Here is a 17,618-nt window from a genome sequence, read left to right on the forward strand (position 1 = left end):
GGCCACTGCTGCTGGCCAATGAGAGGCAAGAATGCAAACACTATTACAAAACTGAAATGTGTCAAGCTACAGAGAAATAGCTGGATGACACACGGAAAATTGGTCGGGAAAATTCAAAATAAGAGGTCTAATTTACCATCTATAGAGGTTAAAAATGTATGTTTTTTGGTATCAGCACAGGTGATTCAGGTTATAACCACACAAAACAATGATTGACATAGTTTATAGTAGCCACACTAAGACATGACATTACAAAACAAAAACTTTAAGCTAGGTAAACCCATGCAGGCCATACCATGTAGTATCTCAGTAATTAGTGGTTTTTAGGATTATGGTTTAACTAAAGGATTACATACTTTTTCAGACAATTCTCTCGTTTTGGATTTTTTTATTTTCTTATTTTTTTATTTAAAAAAACCCCCCAGCTTAAACCTACATTCAGTTGGGCTATGAAAATGCCAAAGGCAGCTAAAGGCTGTTATTCATGAAATGCTTACATTTTTAAATCTGGTTTTCATTGAGCAATGACATGAATATTCAAAAAAGAAATGCATCTTTTTCTTTCTAATTTTCACTACCTTCCGTGAACGTTTCACACCAGTACCGGATCACAGAGACCGTGCCCGAGTAATGACCGTCAGGCTTTTATTCAGAAAGGTCGCACCGGAAGTGAAGCTCTTTGAAGTCCGTGTGGCTTGACAGTCGCTGCTGAGAGCCGGGGGGCGGCAGCCAGTCAGACAGTGAAAGTGAAGGCGGAGACCAGCCCAGTGCCGAAAACTCAGCCTCTTCTGGATCACGTTCAACTTCACTGAACAACCCCAAAAAACGATCCAAAAAAGTAAGACTCGAAGAGGAAGGAAGACAAGAAAAAAAAAAAAGAGAGAGAGAGAGAGAAAAAAAAACGCGAGGTGCTCCTAACTTCTTTTCACCGCTATCTGCCAAGAATTGTCTTCCGGTGTTGACTTTTTTTTTTTTTTTTTTTTTTTTTTTTCACTGCAAGAGAAAACCCTCCAAAAGCACAAAGTTGAACGTGAGAAATGTGAAGCTACCGGCTTGTGTGTTTCAACCAGGCTCCAGGATCCCCTATTAATCCATGCAGTACAGTGCAATGGTACGTGAACGTGGATTATTATTGCTTTGAAATGTTGTGATAACGGTCTTTGTGATGCCATTATTCTTTGTAACGCTGTCCTGTCCTCACGACGATTGGGAAATGTGGAAGAAGTGGGTTAAGTTAGCGCGGACCACAACATTGGCACGGTCGGGCCAAAATTGTACTGAACTTGGCACAGATTCTCCGGCAGCCTATGTTAACATCCCATTCCCCTTAATTTGGCAAATGAACTCTATGTGGACTGTTGACAGCTCTGTAGGACACACACACACACACTCACACACACTGCAGCCACAGAGTAATAATGTTTAACTTCCAGTCCTTTCAGCATTAAAGCTGCGATGGTACAACACACACCCAGCTCAGTCATGAGTGTTTTACAGCAAAACAACAAAAAACAAACAAACAAAAAAAAACAACATTCAGGTGAACAGGCAGAGCAGGGTTTATTCTACCACTGATAATAACAAATGAGATTTTAAAAAGAATTAAAAACATACTAACTATTGGTAACGTGCCAAAGTTTCAAGATAGGTATCATTTTTAGGCTACATGATTAAAATGAATGAATTAAAAATGCTTCATGTTTGTATAAAATGTGCTTTCTCTTCTATTTTAGATGCTATTTGTCTTATCAGAATTTAATTCAGGAACTTTTTTCATAAAATCTAAAGACTGAGTTCATGGTGTTTCCCTGTCATTATGTGACAAAACCAAACTAAAAAGACCCACAGTTTGTCTTCACGGTGAAGCACACAGACCCCCGCTGAATTATCTGCACGGGAAAGGGAGTAAACGCGTGTTGTTGACAGGGGGCTCGGGGGTAAAGGGTGCCAGGTCTGCGGAGGGGAATTTTCCTTTTCCGCGTCTGTGTGACCGAGGCTGTGGTCCAAAGTCCCCCAGGCTCTTATAATAATTCCGCTGGAATGAGGGGCTAAATGAATCGTGCGCTGTGTTTTGAGATAGCCGAAGAGAAGAAGAAGGTGCTGGGTGGCAGATAGGGGTTGTGTGTTTGGAGGAGGAGGAGGAGGAGTGTGACTGTGTAATTACGTGGGTGAAAAAAAAAAAAAAAAAAGTTGGGTCTGATTTGCTGGAATTGCGCAGGACCGAAGGTGCACCGGTCGATTTCATATCAAGTTTGGTTAAAGCAGGGGTGAACATCACACACATCGGCGCCCTCTGAAGCTCCCCACGATGCTTTTATGAACGGGACGGCGCTGCACCGAGACGCGCAGAGAGCCCGTGCAGTGGAGAGAGGAGTACGCGCCAGCCCCGCTCACGCCGGCTCCGCCAGTGCTCGCTTTGCGTGTCAACTTTGAAAAAGATCTCCCGCATGTAATCTCATTTTCTCTGCGGAGACGACAGTCTTTGGATCGCAAAAAGAAAGAAAGGAAAAAAAAAAAAAATCAAAAAAAAAAAAAATCCATGGATGTTCTTGGATAATCTTTTTGTTTTACGCGGATAGCTGCTCCACAGTCTTGCATGGTGCACATCGGTCCAGGAATGGCGCGATAAAGTGATCAGAGGAATCGGTCCAAGTACATTCGCTCTCTGTGTAGCCGTCTCGCCATGTACTCTCCAATTTGTCTTACTCAGGTATTTGTGTCTTTTTTTTAATATATATATATATATATATATATATATATATATATATATATATATATGCATTTAATCGCTGTGGTTTGCGTATTTGTTGTACAATTTTTTTGTCAGGGAATAGAAAGTTCTGTGTGCGCCAGGATTGCACACTTTCATTTCTGCGTGGGAAATACTTTCATAACTCAAACCAACAATGCAGTTTTGCCTTGTGAGCGAAAACACAGCGATGAAACGAACCAAAATGTACGCTGTTCATTCAAAATGCACGCCTCTGTGCCGTAATTGTGGTGATTTTGACCTTCGGGATCTTAGATTCCACCCAAAGTCCAACTGGATCAAATATTTAATAGCCATATAGACACTTAAAAAGTAAATGTGCAAATCTGTCTTTGTTCTTTGTGTGCGCAAAGTTGTGCGTTTTAAAGATAGCAATCCAAAACCTGATGTTCCTGATAGTCCTGTATAATTAGTACAGGTATCTTTCAGGTTTAATTAGGTTTTTGTGTCCTCTAATAACCTCGCACAAACTTTCCGGCCTTGCCTGAGCTGTGTTTATATTTTTTCCACTCGTATATTTTTATTTAGAGTGAAACCCCTATATTTTAGGGAAGCGAAGGTGGAAGGAGATAAAGCCACTTTCACTGTAGGAAGATCAAACGCATGATAAGGTTGATTCAGCCTTGGACAGAGTAGCTGACTGTTTTGGCTGACTCAGTTTTACTGTTTATATTTTACTTGGCATAAGTAAGTGATTGACTGAGATGTGGTTTAGTTTGTACTTAAGAGGATTGTGCTTTTATGGCCCCAGCTGAAGTGCACTGCATAGGCCCTGGCCAAGTCATTTATCTTTAAGGCGTTTGGCTTCAGACTGGTTGAAAAAAAATTAACAGAATATTTAAAGTTTTTTTGAACAGGAAACCAGACGTGAAAAGGATTTCAGAAGCAGTTGCTGCAGATCACGTTTACTGCTAACTTTTGTCAGTTTAATTGGGAACTTTATAGTGAGGAGGTGACATTAAAAGGAGTTCTGAATTTTTTATTTTTTTTTTAACCTCTTTAAAAGACCGTGGATATGTATAGCATCCATAGAATCTATTATAAATATAAGACACTTTAAAACTAGAATCTATAGAGGATAACATGTTAATTCACGCTGTATGTTAAAAGATTATAATATGACATCTGTATACTGGAGCAGAATTTTATTGGCTCTAAAGTGCAGAGCAGAAATGTGGCTTCTCAGAGGAGCCCCAGCGGCAGTCACAGATAGGGAGTAGATTTCTGTGGTTTCCTATAGCCTGTCTTCCTGGCTGCCTATAAAAAATAACAATATGTGGTTTAACTCTTCAAAAGCCTACTGAAAAAAAAAAGAAAAAAGTTGACGCTTCTACTTATTTAATTTGACATTTTAATGACCTAAAACAAAGATAAGTTAATGTTTCCACTGCTGTCTCACAGCTGCTGTTATTTCTGACGACTCCTCTACATTCCTGCACCGACAGAGAAGAAGCATTACGTGATTATGATCATTTGTTTTAGAATTACTAAAGTATTACTGGTGTGAAAGCCTGTAGGCCAGTGAACTGCTGGGTTGCTGTAGAAATGTTGGTGTTTTCGTTTATTTAGTGGCAGGGATGACGAGAAATTCGGTCAAATACGGACTGCAAAAGTTTTCTCATATTTGCAATAATTTATCAATGAGTTTAGAATGAAAGTAAATGCGGCGTAAAGTTTACTGCGCCTGAATGCGGATTACACAAAAAAACTTTGACTGAATATAACTGAAAACACGTATAAAAAGTGTAGAATATATTTCCACTTATTATTTATTAGAAAAATAAGTCTCAAGAAGAATTTTTTTTTTTTTTTTTCAAATTAAAAGCGAGATGAAATATTTTAAAAGAAGACTGGGATTTTAATATCACTGTCTGGCCTCAGGGTTTTGGAATAAAGCTGAGCAAGGGTCCTAACCTCATCGTGTACATTCAGCCTGTGCATGATGCTTGGAGAACGGGAATCTCCCTCACCTCCTATTTAGTGACTGCAACCCACCAGGCCGCTGCAGCTTATCCTCCATCCTGCGTGAATATGGGATAATTTCACATTGGAGTGTGAATAGTTTGATAAGAGATATGCAACAGTAAGAGGCGCATGCTCTCTGTAGCAGCAGCAGCAGCAGCAGCAGCAGCAGCAGCAGCAGCAGCACAGGAGTCCCGCTCAGAGCATGCTCGTGAAGTGAGAGCGGAGAAACGAGTGTTTTCAGTCACCGGGCTTGGTGCTATTGTAGTGCTGGCAGTTGATATAAACAGTGGAATTTCCTTGTCATACCTGCACTACGTCCAGGCACATCTAGAATGGTAAAACCTGCGTCGCTATGTGAAGAGAAACTTCTTGGCTTTAAGCTGTTGAAACTGCCAATAAGATGTGATGTGACTGATTATGAGGAATTGTTTGTTTGTGGTCTGACTTCCCTTCTGCCTCAGATTAGTAGCTGAATAAACCCATATTTCTTCTTCATGTTTGATGACATAAGTTTCTGATTACATTTCTCTCCTTCTCTTTCCCCCTCTCCTCACTGTGTTGCTTGGATGCTCCAGGATGAATTTCATCCCTTCATCGAGGCACTTCTTCCTCACGTCCGTGCCATCGCCTACACATGGTTCAACCTCCAGGCCAGAAAACGCAAGTACTTCAAGAAGCACGAGAAGCGGATGTCCAAGGACGAGGAGCGTGCGGTGAAGGACGAGCTTCTGGGCGAGAAGCCCGAGGTTAAGCAGAAATGGGCATCCAGGCTCCTGGCCAAGCTGCGTAAGGACATTCGGCAGGAGTACCGGGAGGACTTTGTCCTCAGTGTGACGGGCAAGAAGCACCCGTGCTGTGTGCTATCCAACCCGGACCAGAAGGGCAAGATCCGCCGGATTGACTGTTTGCGGCAGGCCGACAAAGTATGGCGTCTGGACCTGGTGATGGTCATCCTCTTCAAAGGCATCCCTCTGGAAAGTACAGATGGCGAGCGCCTCGTCAAGTCTCCACATTGCACCAACCCAGCACTTTGTGTCCAGCCACACCACATAACAGTGTCGGTCAAGGAGCTGGACTTGTTTCTAGCATACTATGTCCAGGACCAAGGTAGGTTCAAGCTCATACTGTGTGTGTTTGTTTCACTTTGTGTGTGAGCTAACACGCATGTGTGAATGATGGCTTGGCAAGGTCAAGGGTCACATGTGTTACTTCTTGGCAGCCTCGCAGGGAGCGGCTGAAAGCACCACTATATTTCCAAGACAAATAAATATAAGAAGCTCCACAGTCAGAGCTGTATATGTGCAGCATGCATTTTGATATATTTCAAATGTGGCTCATTAATAAACAAAAAGACAACCTGAAATCAATACTCAGTGTAGGACATGTTTTAAATGTGTCTCCAGTAGCAGCTCCTTCTCATGTTCACTAATTATTCAGTTGCTATAATGGACTGTGTGTATTATCTCGTACACACACAGCCTCACACACACTGCGCACCTGGAGATTAAGTGGAAAGTCGCAGCATGAACTGGTTCAATTAAAATGAACCGAGTGGCAGTATATTTTGCTAATACCGAGCCTATTTGAGGAGTGAGAAAGCTCCTGTTATGTTGGTTTTGGTTTATATTAACAGCATGTTTTTAAAAACTGAGGTTGTCTTTACTATGTTAAAAAATTACAGCCATAGTTTTTCATCATATAATTTAGTATTATGTCATTTTAAAACTCTTCTCTTGTGGCATCAGAACACCTTTGTTTTGAAACGACATTTAAATACACTTATTGCTGACAAAAGTTACATCGCAGCTCAGCACTGAACGTGTAAACTTTAGGCCTTGTTAATATTTCCAATATATTTCAGTTGTTAGTTTTTAAGTACCTATAAGATATTCCTTTGATGTGTGCGCGTGTTTGTGCTGACATGGAAACCTGTGTCTTTTCCTCATTCCTGAAACGCTGGTTTCTTTTAGATGAAAACTGAATCATGGCTTTTTTTCAGCTCAGTGTGAAATAAGCAGTTAAAAAATGTTGCCGGATATTGTAATAAGGTTTTTGATGTGCACACTTTTTGAATGGCTAAAACATTTTTTTTTTATCAGTCTTGAATTATTGTAATTTATTTTTTTGCATTGACACACACTCAAAAGTATTCTGCACACTCATAAAATTATGACATTTACTGACATATTTAAGATGATATAAGACAAGAATTTATCACAGGATATTCTTTTTGTTTTTCAAGGTGTAAACTAGAGGAAAGAAATTGTGAATTTTAAGTCACTCTTTGATGACAAAAACATCACTTTTGAAATTGATATTCCACCTAAGTTTAATGAGGAGAGGAACAGTAATTAAAGACAGACATTATGCAAGTTCTGCAGAAAATATTCTTTAGATAGATAATGTAAATTTCCTAAACAATACCAGGTTTTAATTCTTACGTACACATCAGATGTGTAGATTTCTTTTTCAGAATTGAAGGCGCCTAAAACACCCACCAACTCCTCCAAAATGAAATTTTCTGTCTCCTGCAAAATAGTTTGGTTACAGGATATAATTAAATTTCAGCCTTTCACGTCCCTCATAGTTTTGAGCTTCCTCCCTTTATCTGCTGTCACCATAGGAATCCCTGCTATAGTATTCCCTGCTGAAATTCCCCTTATTAAATCCATTGCAGCAGCACAGAATAACCACCAATGCTTTGCTATTGAGGGAGAAATGGTGGTATAGCTAGCTCATTATCATCAAACCTTGAGCGCCATTTTGTGTTTGATAAGTGCCAGGGAAAGCAGAAGGCACAGCACAGAGACAATAATGGTTGCCACTGGCACCGGGGTTGGCATCAGACCCTCTTTTGTGTCTTTTGTAGGATGCCACCGCTTCTCTAGTTTGCATCTGCTGCATTTTTAAACTGCTCAGCACCAACTTGAGAATGGTTCTTTGGTGCTGTTTTTTCATAATGTGCACCATTTAAATGGTAAATTAACGCTTGAATTCTATGTTATGGGCGGACATTTCACCAGCTTTTATTTTAGGAAAATGTCTTCGCTCTGGAGAGAGAGCAAATTATTGGCAAGAAGATTCATTTCAGTGTCAGAAATAGGCGCTGAACATAGTATTCTCTTTTGTCGGTGGGTAAATTCAGTCTGATTCAACTTCGCCTTGCAGATCACAACGATTATTTGCCGCTGTCTCCAAAATTTTTGTTGTTGAAACTTTGGCAAATACAAAATAGCATTCTTTTACCGGGATCACAGAGACGGCGATGCTTTTTTTTCCCCGTTTTCGTTTTTGCAAGCTACAGCGTCTTTTTCTTTTCTTATAGGTTTCCAAGCAGTGCCCACCTCCAGACAATGCAGCCATATTGTGGTAGCGTGCGGCATGGCGCCATTTTGTTTTGCACTGTGCCAGGGAGGCAGGCAAATCACCAGTAATGGTTGTTAGAGGTTTGGAGGTTGGCATCAAACCCTCTTTGTCTGCTTGCAGCATGCCTTTGATTCGTTGGTTGGCATCCGCAATGCAGTGGGCACGTTGGAAAGTTTTTTGACAGTGGCAGAATGGAAGCCACTGCCTTTGTTCTGCTGCAACTGCACGAAACAAACAAACATACAATCAAACACAAAGGAACTAGCAAACAGCTCTGTCTGAACCAGAATCTGGTATTTGTGCGAACTGCTGGAAAAAATTGGTTCGGACTGTGCTTCTGATATTGTCCTCCCTGCTATCTGGCAGTGGCTCATCAAATTTGTTGTTGCCGTTAATTTACTCCACAATATTTTTTTTTCTTGTTAGTTTTCGTGGCAAAAATCAGAAAGTTCCGAGTGTATTTGTTTTTGATTCTGGTGGGTCGCTGCCTGAGAAAGGTTGGCAGGTTGGCAGCGAGTGTGCTGGGTGAATTTAGAGAGGGCACTCAGCCCCCTTGTTCTGGGGCACAGACGCATTTAGCCAGGCAGGGCTGTAGCACCCATGTGCATGCCCAGATGAATGCCCGCTGGGAAGTAGGCTGGGGGCTGGGAGTGGGGGTTGTGGCATCCATTGTGCCAACTGGCAGGCTGTGTTCAATACAAGGCCCTGGCTTCTCACACACACACACACACACACACACACACACACTGCTGTTGTACTCCATTGCACTGTTTTATCTTTAACTGATAAAACAAGAAGTGCAATTCTATTTTTTTTTCTTTGACTCGTTGCCTCTCCCTGCCCGAGTTCATATTTTGCATATCCAGTTTGACAGATTGATGGAATAGCTGTAACAAAGCGTGTAGACAGTTGTCATGTTAGGACATGCTTAAACACTGTAGGCTTCGTTTGTATTTGGTTTAAGCCGCTCATCACCACTTCCTCAGCAAATGCAGGAATGTAGTTACTGTATTGTTTTCACAGGATGTTCTCGTCCCTGCATATTTAAATATCTTGTTCTCATTACTCATGCATGCAAGTGATAAAATATGAAAATAAGATAATTTGAAAAAACATGTGATTAAGATAAACGAGGAATCCAGATAATTAATTTGGAGGAATATTAGAAAATGTTATGTAAATGATCTGCTGTATAGTTTCCTAAATGACATCAATTGTAAATGATTTCAACAAGAGGATTAAAGTGGGAACGGTAATAGAAAGAATTCCTCGCATTTTGAAAGGAAGGTGGATTACCTCATAACCAGTGAGAGAAAGGGACTGCTGAGGTAGTCCAATGGGAGACTAAAGGAGTCAAGGTCAAGCAGCTTTCCCATTACTCTGGTGCTGAAAGTTAACACGGCCATAAAACATCATTACCTTGACACGCCCCCCCCCCCACCAATAACGCAACTTTCCTTTTTTTCACACCGTCATGATAGTTTGTGGAAATGGACGGATTACCTCTGTATACACGCCGCCATGTTAATGGAGACCTTGTTTTACGAGCGCCAGACTTAACCTCTGCCCCTGGGGTCATGACATTTGCAAAGAGATGTGGCAGGGTGTCCTCTGAAGTTTAATTGAGCAAATCAGATCAGTGAAAATGCGCCGTTGCAGGCCCAGGGCACGTGGAGGAGAGAGACTTTTTGCCTGGGGGGTGGTGGTGGTGGTCATGGGAGGAGGCGGGGGAGCTGCTCGTAAGCCCCCCTTGTTGACCTCCACAATCGGGGTCAAACCGCGGCAGTCGCAGTATCACCGGAGGTCTCTTGGCAACTGTTTTTCTCCACTCCCCCACCACTTCTGGTTTGGCTGGTGGTCCCTTGGTTCACTGGCCTAAGTGAGGGGGAGTAGGCACCAGTGACTCCCCCCTACACACCTCCTCACCCCCCTCTCCAATTCCTCAGACTGGGTAGTCTGGCTGGTCCCTATCTTCAAGACTGGCCCTTGCCTGCTCACCACGCTGCGTGGGGTAGCTTGTATGCATCTTGTTTTCCGCCCAGCTGCTTCAGAGGCTTTGGTCAGGCGGCCAGTGCGGAGGCCTGACCTTCTGGGTCACAGTGGAGGTCTGTGACTAAGCACAACATTTATCCCTCCCTCCCTGCATCCCCTTATCCTCCTCTGCCATCAGGAATCACCCCTGCGGCACACAGCCCGGCCAAATGACTCTCTCACTCCTTCTCTCTCCCGGTCTCTTTTCTTTTCTCACTCCCTGGCTTTCCCTCAAGCCCGAGACTCTGACCATGACAGCTGTCCCAGGCCCAGGCGCTTGGCCAGAGAAAGGGTGGCTGGGTTTGTGCCAGAAGTGTGAAGCAAAACTTGTTGTAAGCAGACAGCATTAAGGACACTACTGTTTGTCTTCTTTTTTTGGGTTAAGTCAAGTTTTTCAGCGTTGATTTGAAGTTGGTCTGGTGAGATGATATCGGGGAAAAAAGTCTCAGGAATAGTTTTTTGTAAGTACAGTGGAATTTTATTTTTGGACCTGAATTTTAACAGTGCACATTCAGAACAAATTCAGCAAGACCGTAAAATACAAATCCTGGGAAAGACCTTCACCGATGACTCCAGAGCCATATAGATAAAAACTCTTCAGAGTGAACTGCACAACCCTGTGCTTAGCTTCCATTCTGGCTCCCTTATTAGTATGCAATACAGCCTGCGGTGTCTGGCTACCTCTCTCTCAGAGCCATAACCTATCGAACACATTCTCTCAATCTAATCCACTTAGAACTCCCTCTCAGCTTCACCGCTTGCCTTATTGATTTCCGCTTCCCACTAAATGTCTTCCCGATCCTTTTTCTCTTAACCCAGGAGCTATTTATGTTTCATAGTGCTCTTTCTTTTCTTGCTCACTTCTTGCTTTTTTCCTTGCTTTCATTCCTTCTTGCTTACTTTCTTTCTGTCATAACGTCTTCACTCCCTCTGCAGGATCTCTGGTTGTTTGTGATCTCCATCTGACTTTCCTCTGCCTTCTTTTCCCTCCTGCTCTTTCTCAAACACTAACCTGGGTGCAGTGCAGCCAGGTTGCCTGGCTCAGTATGAAGCTTGTGTTATTAGCAGCGGGGTTTTGCTCGAGCAAATACCTCAAGGCTTAAACAGGCCGTGTTACCTCCTTAGCCCTCTTTTGTGTGCCATGTGTACATAAATCTCCATGGAAACAAGGCAACTCGGAGCAGAGGCCACTGAGAAATGTGGATGCCTTCTTTCTCAACAAAATTTACAACTCCTTCTTTTGCTCGGCTCTGTGTGTTTAATTTGCTTGTGTCACAGTTTGCACTGTTGCATCCGTCAAAAAATTAGACAAGGCCTTTCTTTAGCATTCTGAGGCACAGGCATTGTGTTGAAAAGGCTTTTCTTGTGTATTTCAGCAGGAGACTCACTTTTGCGTTTGTGACTACACTCGTTTGAGGACTGTAGTTTGTGTCATTAGTCTATGGTTAAGATCTCAGCTTCACCACACTTTCCCAGGCTTTCGGGGAGGACCCCAAATGCATTTCAAATCCCCCCGAGGCCACTTGACTGGAGGACCGGCACCTCCCACCTCCCCGGATAGATTCCCCACCCCCACCCTGTCTGCCGGTCCTCCCAAATGAAGACAAATGGGGTACATTCACCCCCTATCCCAGGCACTACACTGTACCTCACTGTCCTGCCTTACAAAGCAGGCTCTCCCTGCTGACGGAGTCTCTCCATCCAGTGGCTGCCCTGCTCTTCTTTGCCATCGTACGAGCGTAACAGCGAGACAAACTTACAGTTGTCCCTTCTGCTTGCCAGACTGGTCATGTTAGACAGTAGGGTCTGTAGTGGGAAGAAGGATGAGAAAGTTCAGACAGGAGAAAGTAAACTTTTTGAGAGAGAATTCACGTGAAGATCTTTTTTGACCTTGCTTTTTTTTTTTCAAGTCAGTCAGGAGAAAAGCTGCCTCAAGTACCAGACTGAGACTTTCATGTAAAAGCCAGTCCCCTTTCCCCAGGAAGGAGGCTTGTTAAGAACCAATGAAGGGAAGAAAAAAATGAGACGGGGTAGTAGGTGGGGTGTGATGGGGAACTTTGGGCAGGGATAGACAATCAGAGTGGTTGCCCAGGAGACACTAACCTCTCTGTGCAGCACCCCCCACCCTGCTTTGCCCCATCAAAGTCTTTTCAGTCCAGACAGGGCCGATCAGTGGCCCAGAGTGATGGTTGTCTCTTCTTTTGTCTGGCGGTACAGTACGTCCCATCACTGTGACGGCTCGACAAGACCTGAGTGGGACGGAAAAAGAAAGGCCTGCCATCGCAGCGCTGTGCAAAATGTACTTTTGGGTGGGCACGTTGCTGTTTGGGGTGGGTGGGGAGTTGGGGGGGGGGGGGGGGGGGGGGGGGGGGGGGTGAATCCCAAGAGGATTTCTTTCTAATGTCAGTGCATGGGTCAAAGTGGGGATATGGTGTCTGGGGCTTGGGAATGGCCTGCTTGGGACGGATTCATCAGCGCCCCATTGAGTTGTCAAAGCTAGCCAAAGAGCTTCCACTCCTCCCTCACATATGTCAGGTTCACTTCTCAAAAAGCTCCCAAATTTAGAAACCAAACCTCGATCAGCAGAAGACGCCGTATATTCAGATACTCAGTGTGATAAACAATACAACCTCCAACATGGTTGGTTGTTTTTATCGACTCATCTCGTAAGAAAAGTTATAGAACAATAGAAAAAGCAAGTGGAGAAGGAAAAGTAGTGATTTACATTTTTTTTACATAAACATGTTGTATTTTATGAAAGGCAGCATCCTTGAGCAGTGGGGCTGCGTGTGATTAAAGTGAGACATATAGAGAGAATGGTAGGAGGAGAGAAAATATGGACACCTTGTTGATTGGAACAGCATGAAACTCTCATATCTCAGGACCACCAAATCAGCAGATGTTACAGATTTTCTACAGAACGAGGTCCTCCATTGTGACAGATTTATTCATGCTCTCTCTTTACATTAAAACAGCCAAATAATACAGCAAATAAAAGAAAAAATTGAGCAATGCACCTTTCCCGAAGCTTTTCGTGCAGATTTCCAGATAAATATTTGAGAATTGAATTTAGCCATGGGCTGCACACTTTGTGCACAAAAAAAACTTCAATCAGTTCTTCCAAAACAAAAGGGAAGGAAGATTTTAGACTTTGTTACAAAGCTAAACTATAAAATGTAACGGTACCATCACTTCCCTTCTGTCATGATTTTTGTAATGTTTAATTAGGTGTGAATTTCCATATTTGAATAATTGTTAACTAGTACGAAACATTGGGTTCTGTGGGTTTAGTAATTATGAAACTGTTTGGCCACTGTACAACTGTCTGCTGCAGCACCAAGAAGGATGGCAAATGAAGCCCATTATTTTGACTGGGGAAGAACAGGGCTTGTTACCATGGTGTGTTCTGAAAGCCTATATGATCTGGCTTCAGATAGCTTGAATTCTCCTCAAATTGGCTCTCCGCTCTCTCCACTGGCACACGGCTGCAGCTGGCAGTTTAGCTGCACTGACTTCTAGAAAACCTTTCCAAAGTTTTATATGTGAACACAAAAATGCACACGTGGGGACACATGTTTACACTCATCCGCCCATATACATGTGCATGCAGAAAACCATGAACTTGTTTACTGCTCAGACACACACACACACACACACACACACACACACACACACACACACATAACATTATTGCTTACCTGCGCTTCAGCTCAAATGACTACATTTAGATTCCATGAACCACAGCTCCTCAGTAACAACAGAGCCCTAACGTCTGTCAGGCAAAAACTGAAAGTGAGAGTGCTGTAAAAGCTTGTTCTGGATTTACCAAGTCAAGATTGTAATTAGGCCTCCAACATGTGCGCAGACCTACAACCCGCAATTACACTGCAGATCTTTACCAAAAAATAACTCTGCTCCACCATCCCTCTCTTTAGCCTCATGGTGTAGCCTGTATAACCAAGGAACTTTGGCCAACAATAGGTCATCAGGCTATAACAGTCACTAGCCTTCACTTTGTCTCCGCCGTGTCCCACTGTTGCCTGTCTAATAAAACACAGACCCTGTCTAATTTGAACTTTGTCCATTAGGACCATGACGTAATAGCTGATCTTCCCTCATTGTTTTCCCAGAGTTGTTTGCAACCTGTGGTCTGGGATTTCTACAGGCTTAACATGGCCTTTTAAGCAGTTATGATAATGACCCCAGTTGACCTACAGATGGCTAAATGAGTAATGCTCAAACTCATCATTTCTTATGGGATCCCAGCTGAGTCTGCTTGGTGTTTCCCAGGAACATCTTTATCTGCTTATGAAGGTCTGTTTCGCAAACTATTAGACGCTCACAAGACATTTTTTCTCCCCCTTTTCTGTAAAACCTCTGGCTGTAACTTGGGTTGCCATGTGTGTCTTGTTAAGGGCAGTTATGACAAATGGCAGCAGCTGTACAAACTAATCTCTCTGTAGCTTTCACACATGGCGCCCAATTAACAATGGACCACTGTGGGGCCCTAATCCATGGTGCAGCCATCCTCTGGTCCCGCTTGCTGAGCCAACTGCCCCAGGAGACTCTTCTCCTCTGCACTCCTGCTAGCCATCCTCTAACTCCATTCAGATGGGAGCTGGCGAACACCACAAGGCCTCCTCGGGCTGGAGACACGGTAGCCACCTTGTTTGTTCCCAAGTTGGGAATCCCGGTCCCCGACGTTAAAGAGCCTGGGTTTTATTTGTCACTTTGGCGTTCACTGGGATTAGGTTGCAGTCCTGAGAGTGTGCACAGTACATTTGAGCGTTTGGACTCGCATGCTCATGTGAACTCACGTGTATTCAGCTTGTGTGAATGCATTAAAACACATGCACACAGCTGCAGCTGATAGATTTAGCAAAGTGGGTGCTGAAGGGGTGGAGGGAACGGTGCGTTTGAATGTATGTGTGTATGTGTGACCCAGCTTTCCTGTCAGTGTGCATATTTCCAGTAGTTGTATGATGATAAACTGCTGTTTCTTGGGGCCTCAGATAGCTGAATGCACTTAAAGTGTGGGGGAGAGTGCCTTACACAGTGCATTCACTTCCTCCGCAGTCTTATAGGATAATACACTGTAGAAAGGCAGGAGAATGTTAACTCACACTCTTTACTTAATGGTCCTTTTTAACTTTGAATTTATCCCTCAGATAGATATACAAACAATATCCATCCACTTTCCCAGGAAAGATTTCATTGTGTGAAGTCCTTCTCTCTGTCCAAGAGTATGTCAGCAGTGTTTTACATGGTCCTGCTAAAGTTCAGTTTGAGATTACAATCGGTAATTCCAAAGTTGAACATTTTCAAGACGTCACTTGGATGCAAACCAGTGTGAATTGTTGTTTCCACATATTCTTCACTCTGGTGCAAAACAAAGCCACAAACAGGAGTTTGAGACTCAAAAGACGGGTGTTGAAGGGTCGACGGCCATCAGGAAAACGGTGCAGGACCCTGCCAAATCTATGACATGAATGAAACAAATGGATGAAGGAAAATGAAAATGGTTGGGGTGTGATCTCTGGCAGGCAGTGCGAAACCAGTGCCAACTATTATGAATGAAAAACTGCTGCTGAGCTAATGAAAAAAAAAAAGAAAGAACTCCGTTTTTTCATCCACCATCCAAGAATAATTAACTGCGCGCAGGCCTTCTGGTGAGGGTGGAGAAAGCCACAAGACACTTGACTCACATCTCACACCGCAGAGGAAGACAGTGTAACACAAAGAGGGGGAGAAATAGAAACAACAAAAAGTAGTTCCGTTGAGAGACAAAGTGAAGTTCTTAGTTGCAGCGATAGCTGAGAAAAGGCAGGTGAAACCAAAAGTGGAGTAAAAACTGGTGTTCCTTAAAACATCCTCACTTCATTAAAGAAAAGTAATAAAAATGACTCAAATCAAATTACACATAATTGTGTTAAATAGGAATTGTTTACAGATCACATATAACAAAACCATTTATTCACTCCATTACCCAGAAATGCACATAATGTAATAGATAAACACCAACATGCACACTAACATTGCAAACTTTCAGCTCTTATCTTAACCCCTGCTCTGGGTGTTTGGTGACAGGGCTTCAGGAATCTGCAGGGATCATGTATTATACTGTAGCGCTGATGCGATTAGTTTGATGAGTCAATCAGTCGGTTGACAGGAAGCTATTTCAGTTGATGAATCGTCAAAGCAAATTATGAAGTAGGAAATTTAAACATTTGCTGTTTTCATCCTTCAGATATGAGGAGATTTCTTTTTTTCTGTTTTTATAGCTTTAGAAATTGAATATGTTTGAGTTTAAGCCCATTGCTCTAACAAAACAAGTAATTTGGAGATGTCTCCTTGAGCTGTGGGACATTATGGTTTATGGCACTTTTCACCATTTCTGACATTTTTAAGAGAATAATCAATCACAAAATCATAAATCCATAATGGAAACAATAATTTGTTCCAGCCCTACTGTACTGTACCACACTGTACGTTATCTCCCTGTCTTACAGTATGTAGGCAGGATGACATGATGGAAAGAACAGAATGGGGGCCAGATGTATGTATATATATGTATATATATATATATATATATATATATAGGACCTGACAAGAGCACAGGATGAACACCAGGCAGAGGCGTTGCATATCACATACACCACAACCCATAGTGATAAGGACAGTATGCGCTGTATGTAAAGCAAAGAAGAGAACAACTGTTAATGATGCGTGAAACCAGCGGGTTTACTGCTGGAAGAAGCTACATAGGCTAATTACAGGAGGTAGAGGGTATAACTGAACAAGTATTTTTAGTATTGTGGGTTTTTAAGTGGATACAGGGTTAAAATGAGGTGTGCAGCGTTCTGGTCTCTGGGTTAGCTGAATTGCTTTTTGTCACTGAGGGGCCCTGTACGCGCAGAATTTATTTTAATCCATTATCCACTGCCCCTGTAGCCAAGAACAACAACATTGTTTTTGTTTTGCCGTTAAACCTTTATTTAATCGGCATCTTGTATGCCATGAACATCACCCAGGGCTGACAAAGCACACACTGTTTCGAGGCAAACGCTCAAAACAAAAAGTGGTTTCCCCATTATGGCAATCAAAGCAATGTTATCAGCGATCAACATGTTCTCACCCAGAGACAGAAAGGAGAAGAATGCCCCATTGACTGATACTGCCTGCTAGGCCAGTCGCGCTGCTCTCCTGAAGAAAAGACCAGTGTCGCTGGTGGACCCCCACTCCCCCAACTGCCTCCCCGCTCTTTGCCTTCTTCCCTCTATATATGTCTCAATACTTGGGGGATCTTAGAAGGAAGGGGGGGAGCTGAAGAGGGCTTCATGTGTGTGTGTGTGTGTGTGTGTATTGTCGAGGTGCTGCCGGGCGACTCTATCCCATGCTGGCGGTGTAGGAGGGGGGTGGTGGGGGGCTGAAAAGACGGAGCCGTCACCTGCCAGACTGCTGGAATGTTAATGCCGTGGCTCTGATA

At 43.0% G+C, this 17,618-nt stretch overlaps 1 protein-coding gene across 12 annotated transcripts in view; it reads left to right on the top strand.

The window, feature by feature from the left end:
* Window positions 1-733: 733 nt before the first annotated feature.
* LOC139621319 (nuclear factor 1 B-type-like) overlaps window positions 734-17,618 on the top strand; it is a 74,758-nt gene continuing 57,873 nt past the window's right edge. For 3 of the 12 annotated variants that reach the window (XM_071477692.1, XM_071477685.1, XM_071477695.1), the window contains exons 1-2: window positions 1,202-2,710; window positions 5,311-5,842. In XM_071477692.1, coding sequence (XP_071333793.1) covers window positions 2,684-2,710; window positions 5,311-5,842 — 559 coding nt within the window. In that variant the 5' untranslated portion in view covers window positions 1,202-2,683. Of the gene's footprint in view, window positions 1,112-1,195; window positions 2,711-5,310; window positions 5,843-17,618 lie in introns of those variants that run through there. The other 9 variants (XM_071477686.1, XM_071477690.1, XM_071477687.1 and 6 more) reach the window with 8 other exon arrangements.

The sequence above is a fragment of the Trachinotus anak genome, unplaced genomic scaffold (assembly GCF_046630095.1).
Source record: "Trachinotus anak isolate AG129_WGS33_773 ecotype Australia unplaced genomic scaffold, CSIRO_AGI_Tana_v1 ptg000005l, whole genome shotgun sequence".
Classification (NCBI taxonomy): domain Eukaryota; kingdom Metazoa; phylum Chordata; class Actinopteri; order Carangiformes; family Carangidae; genus Trachinotus; species Trachinotus anak.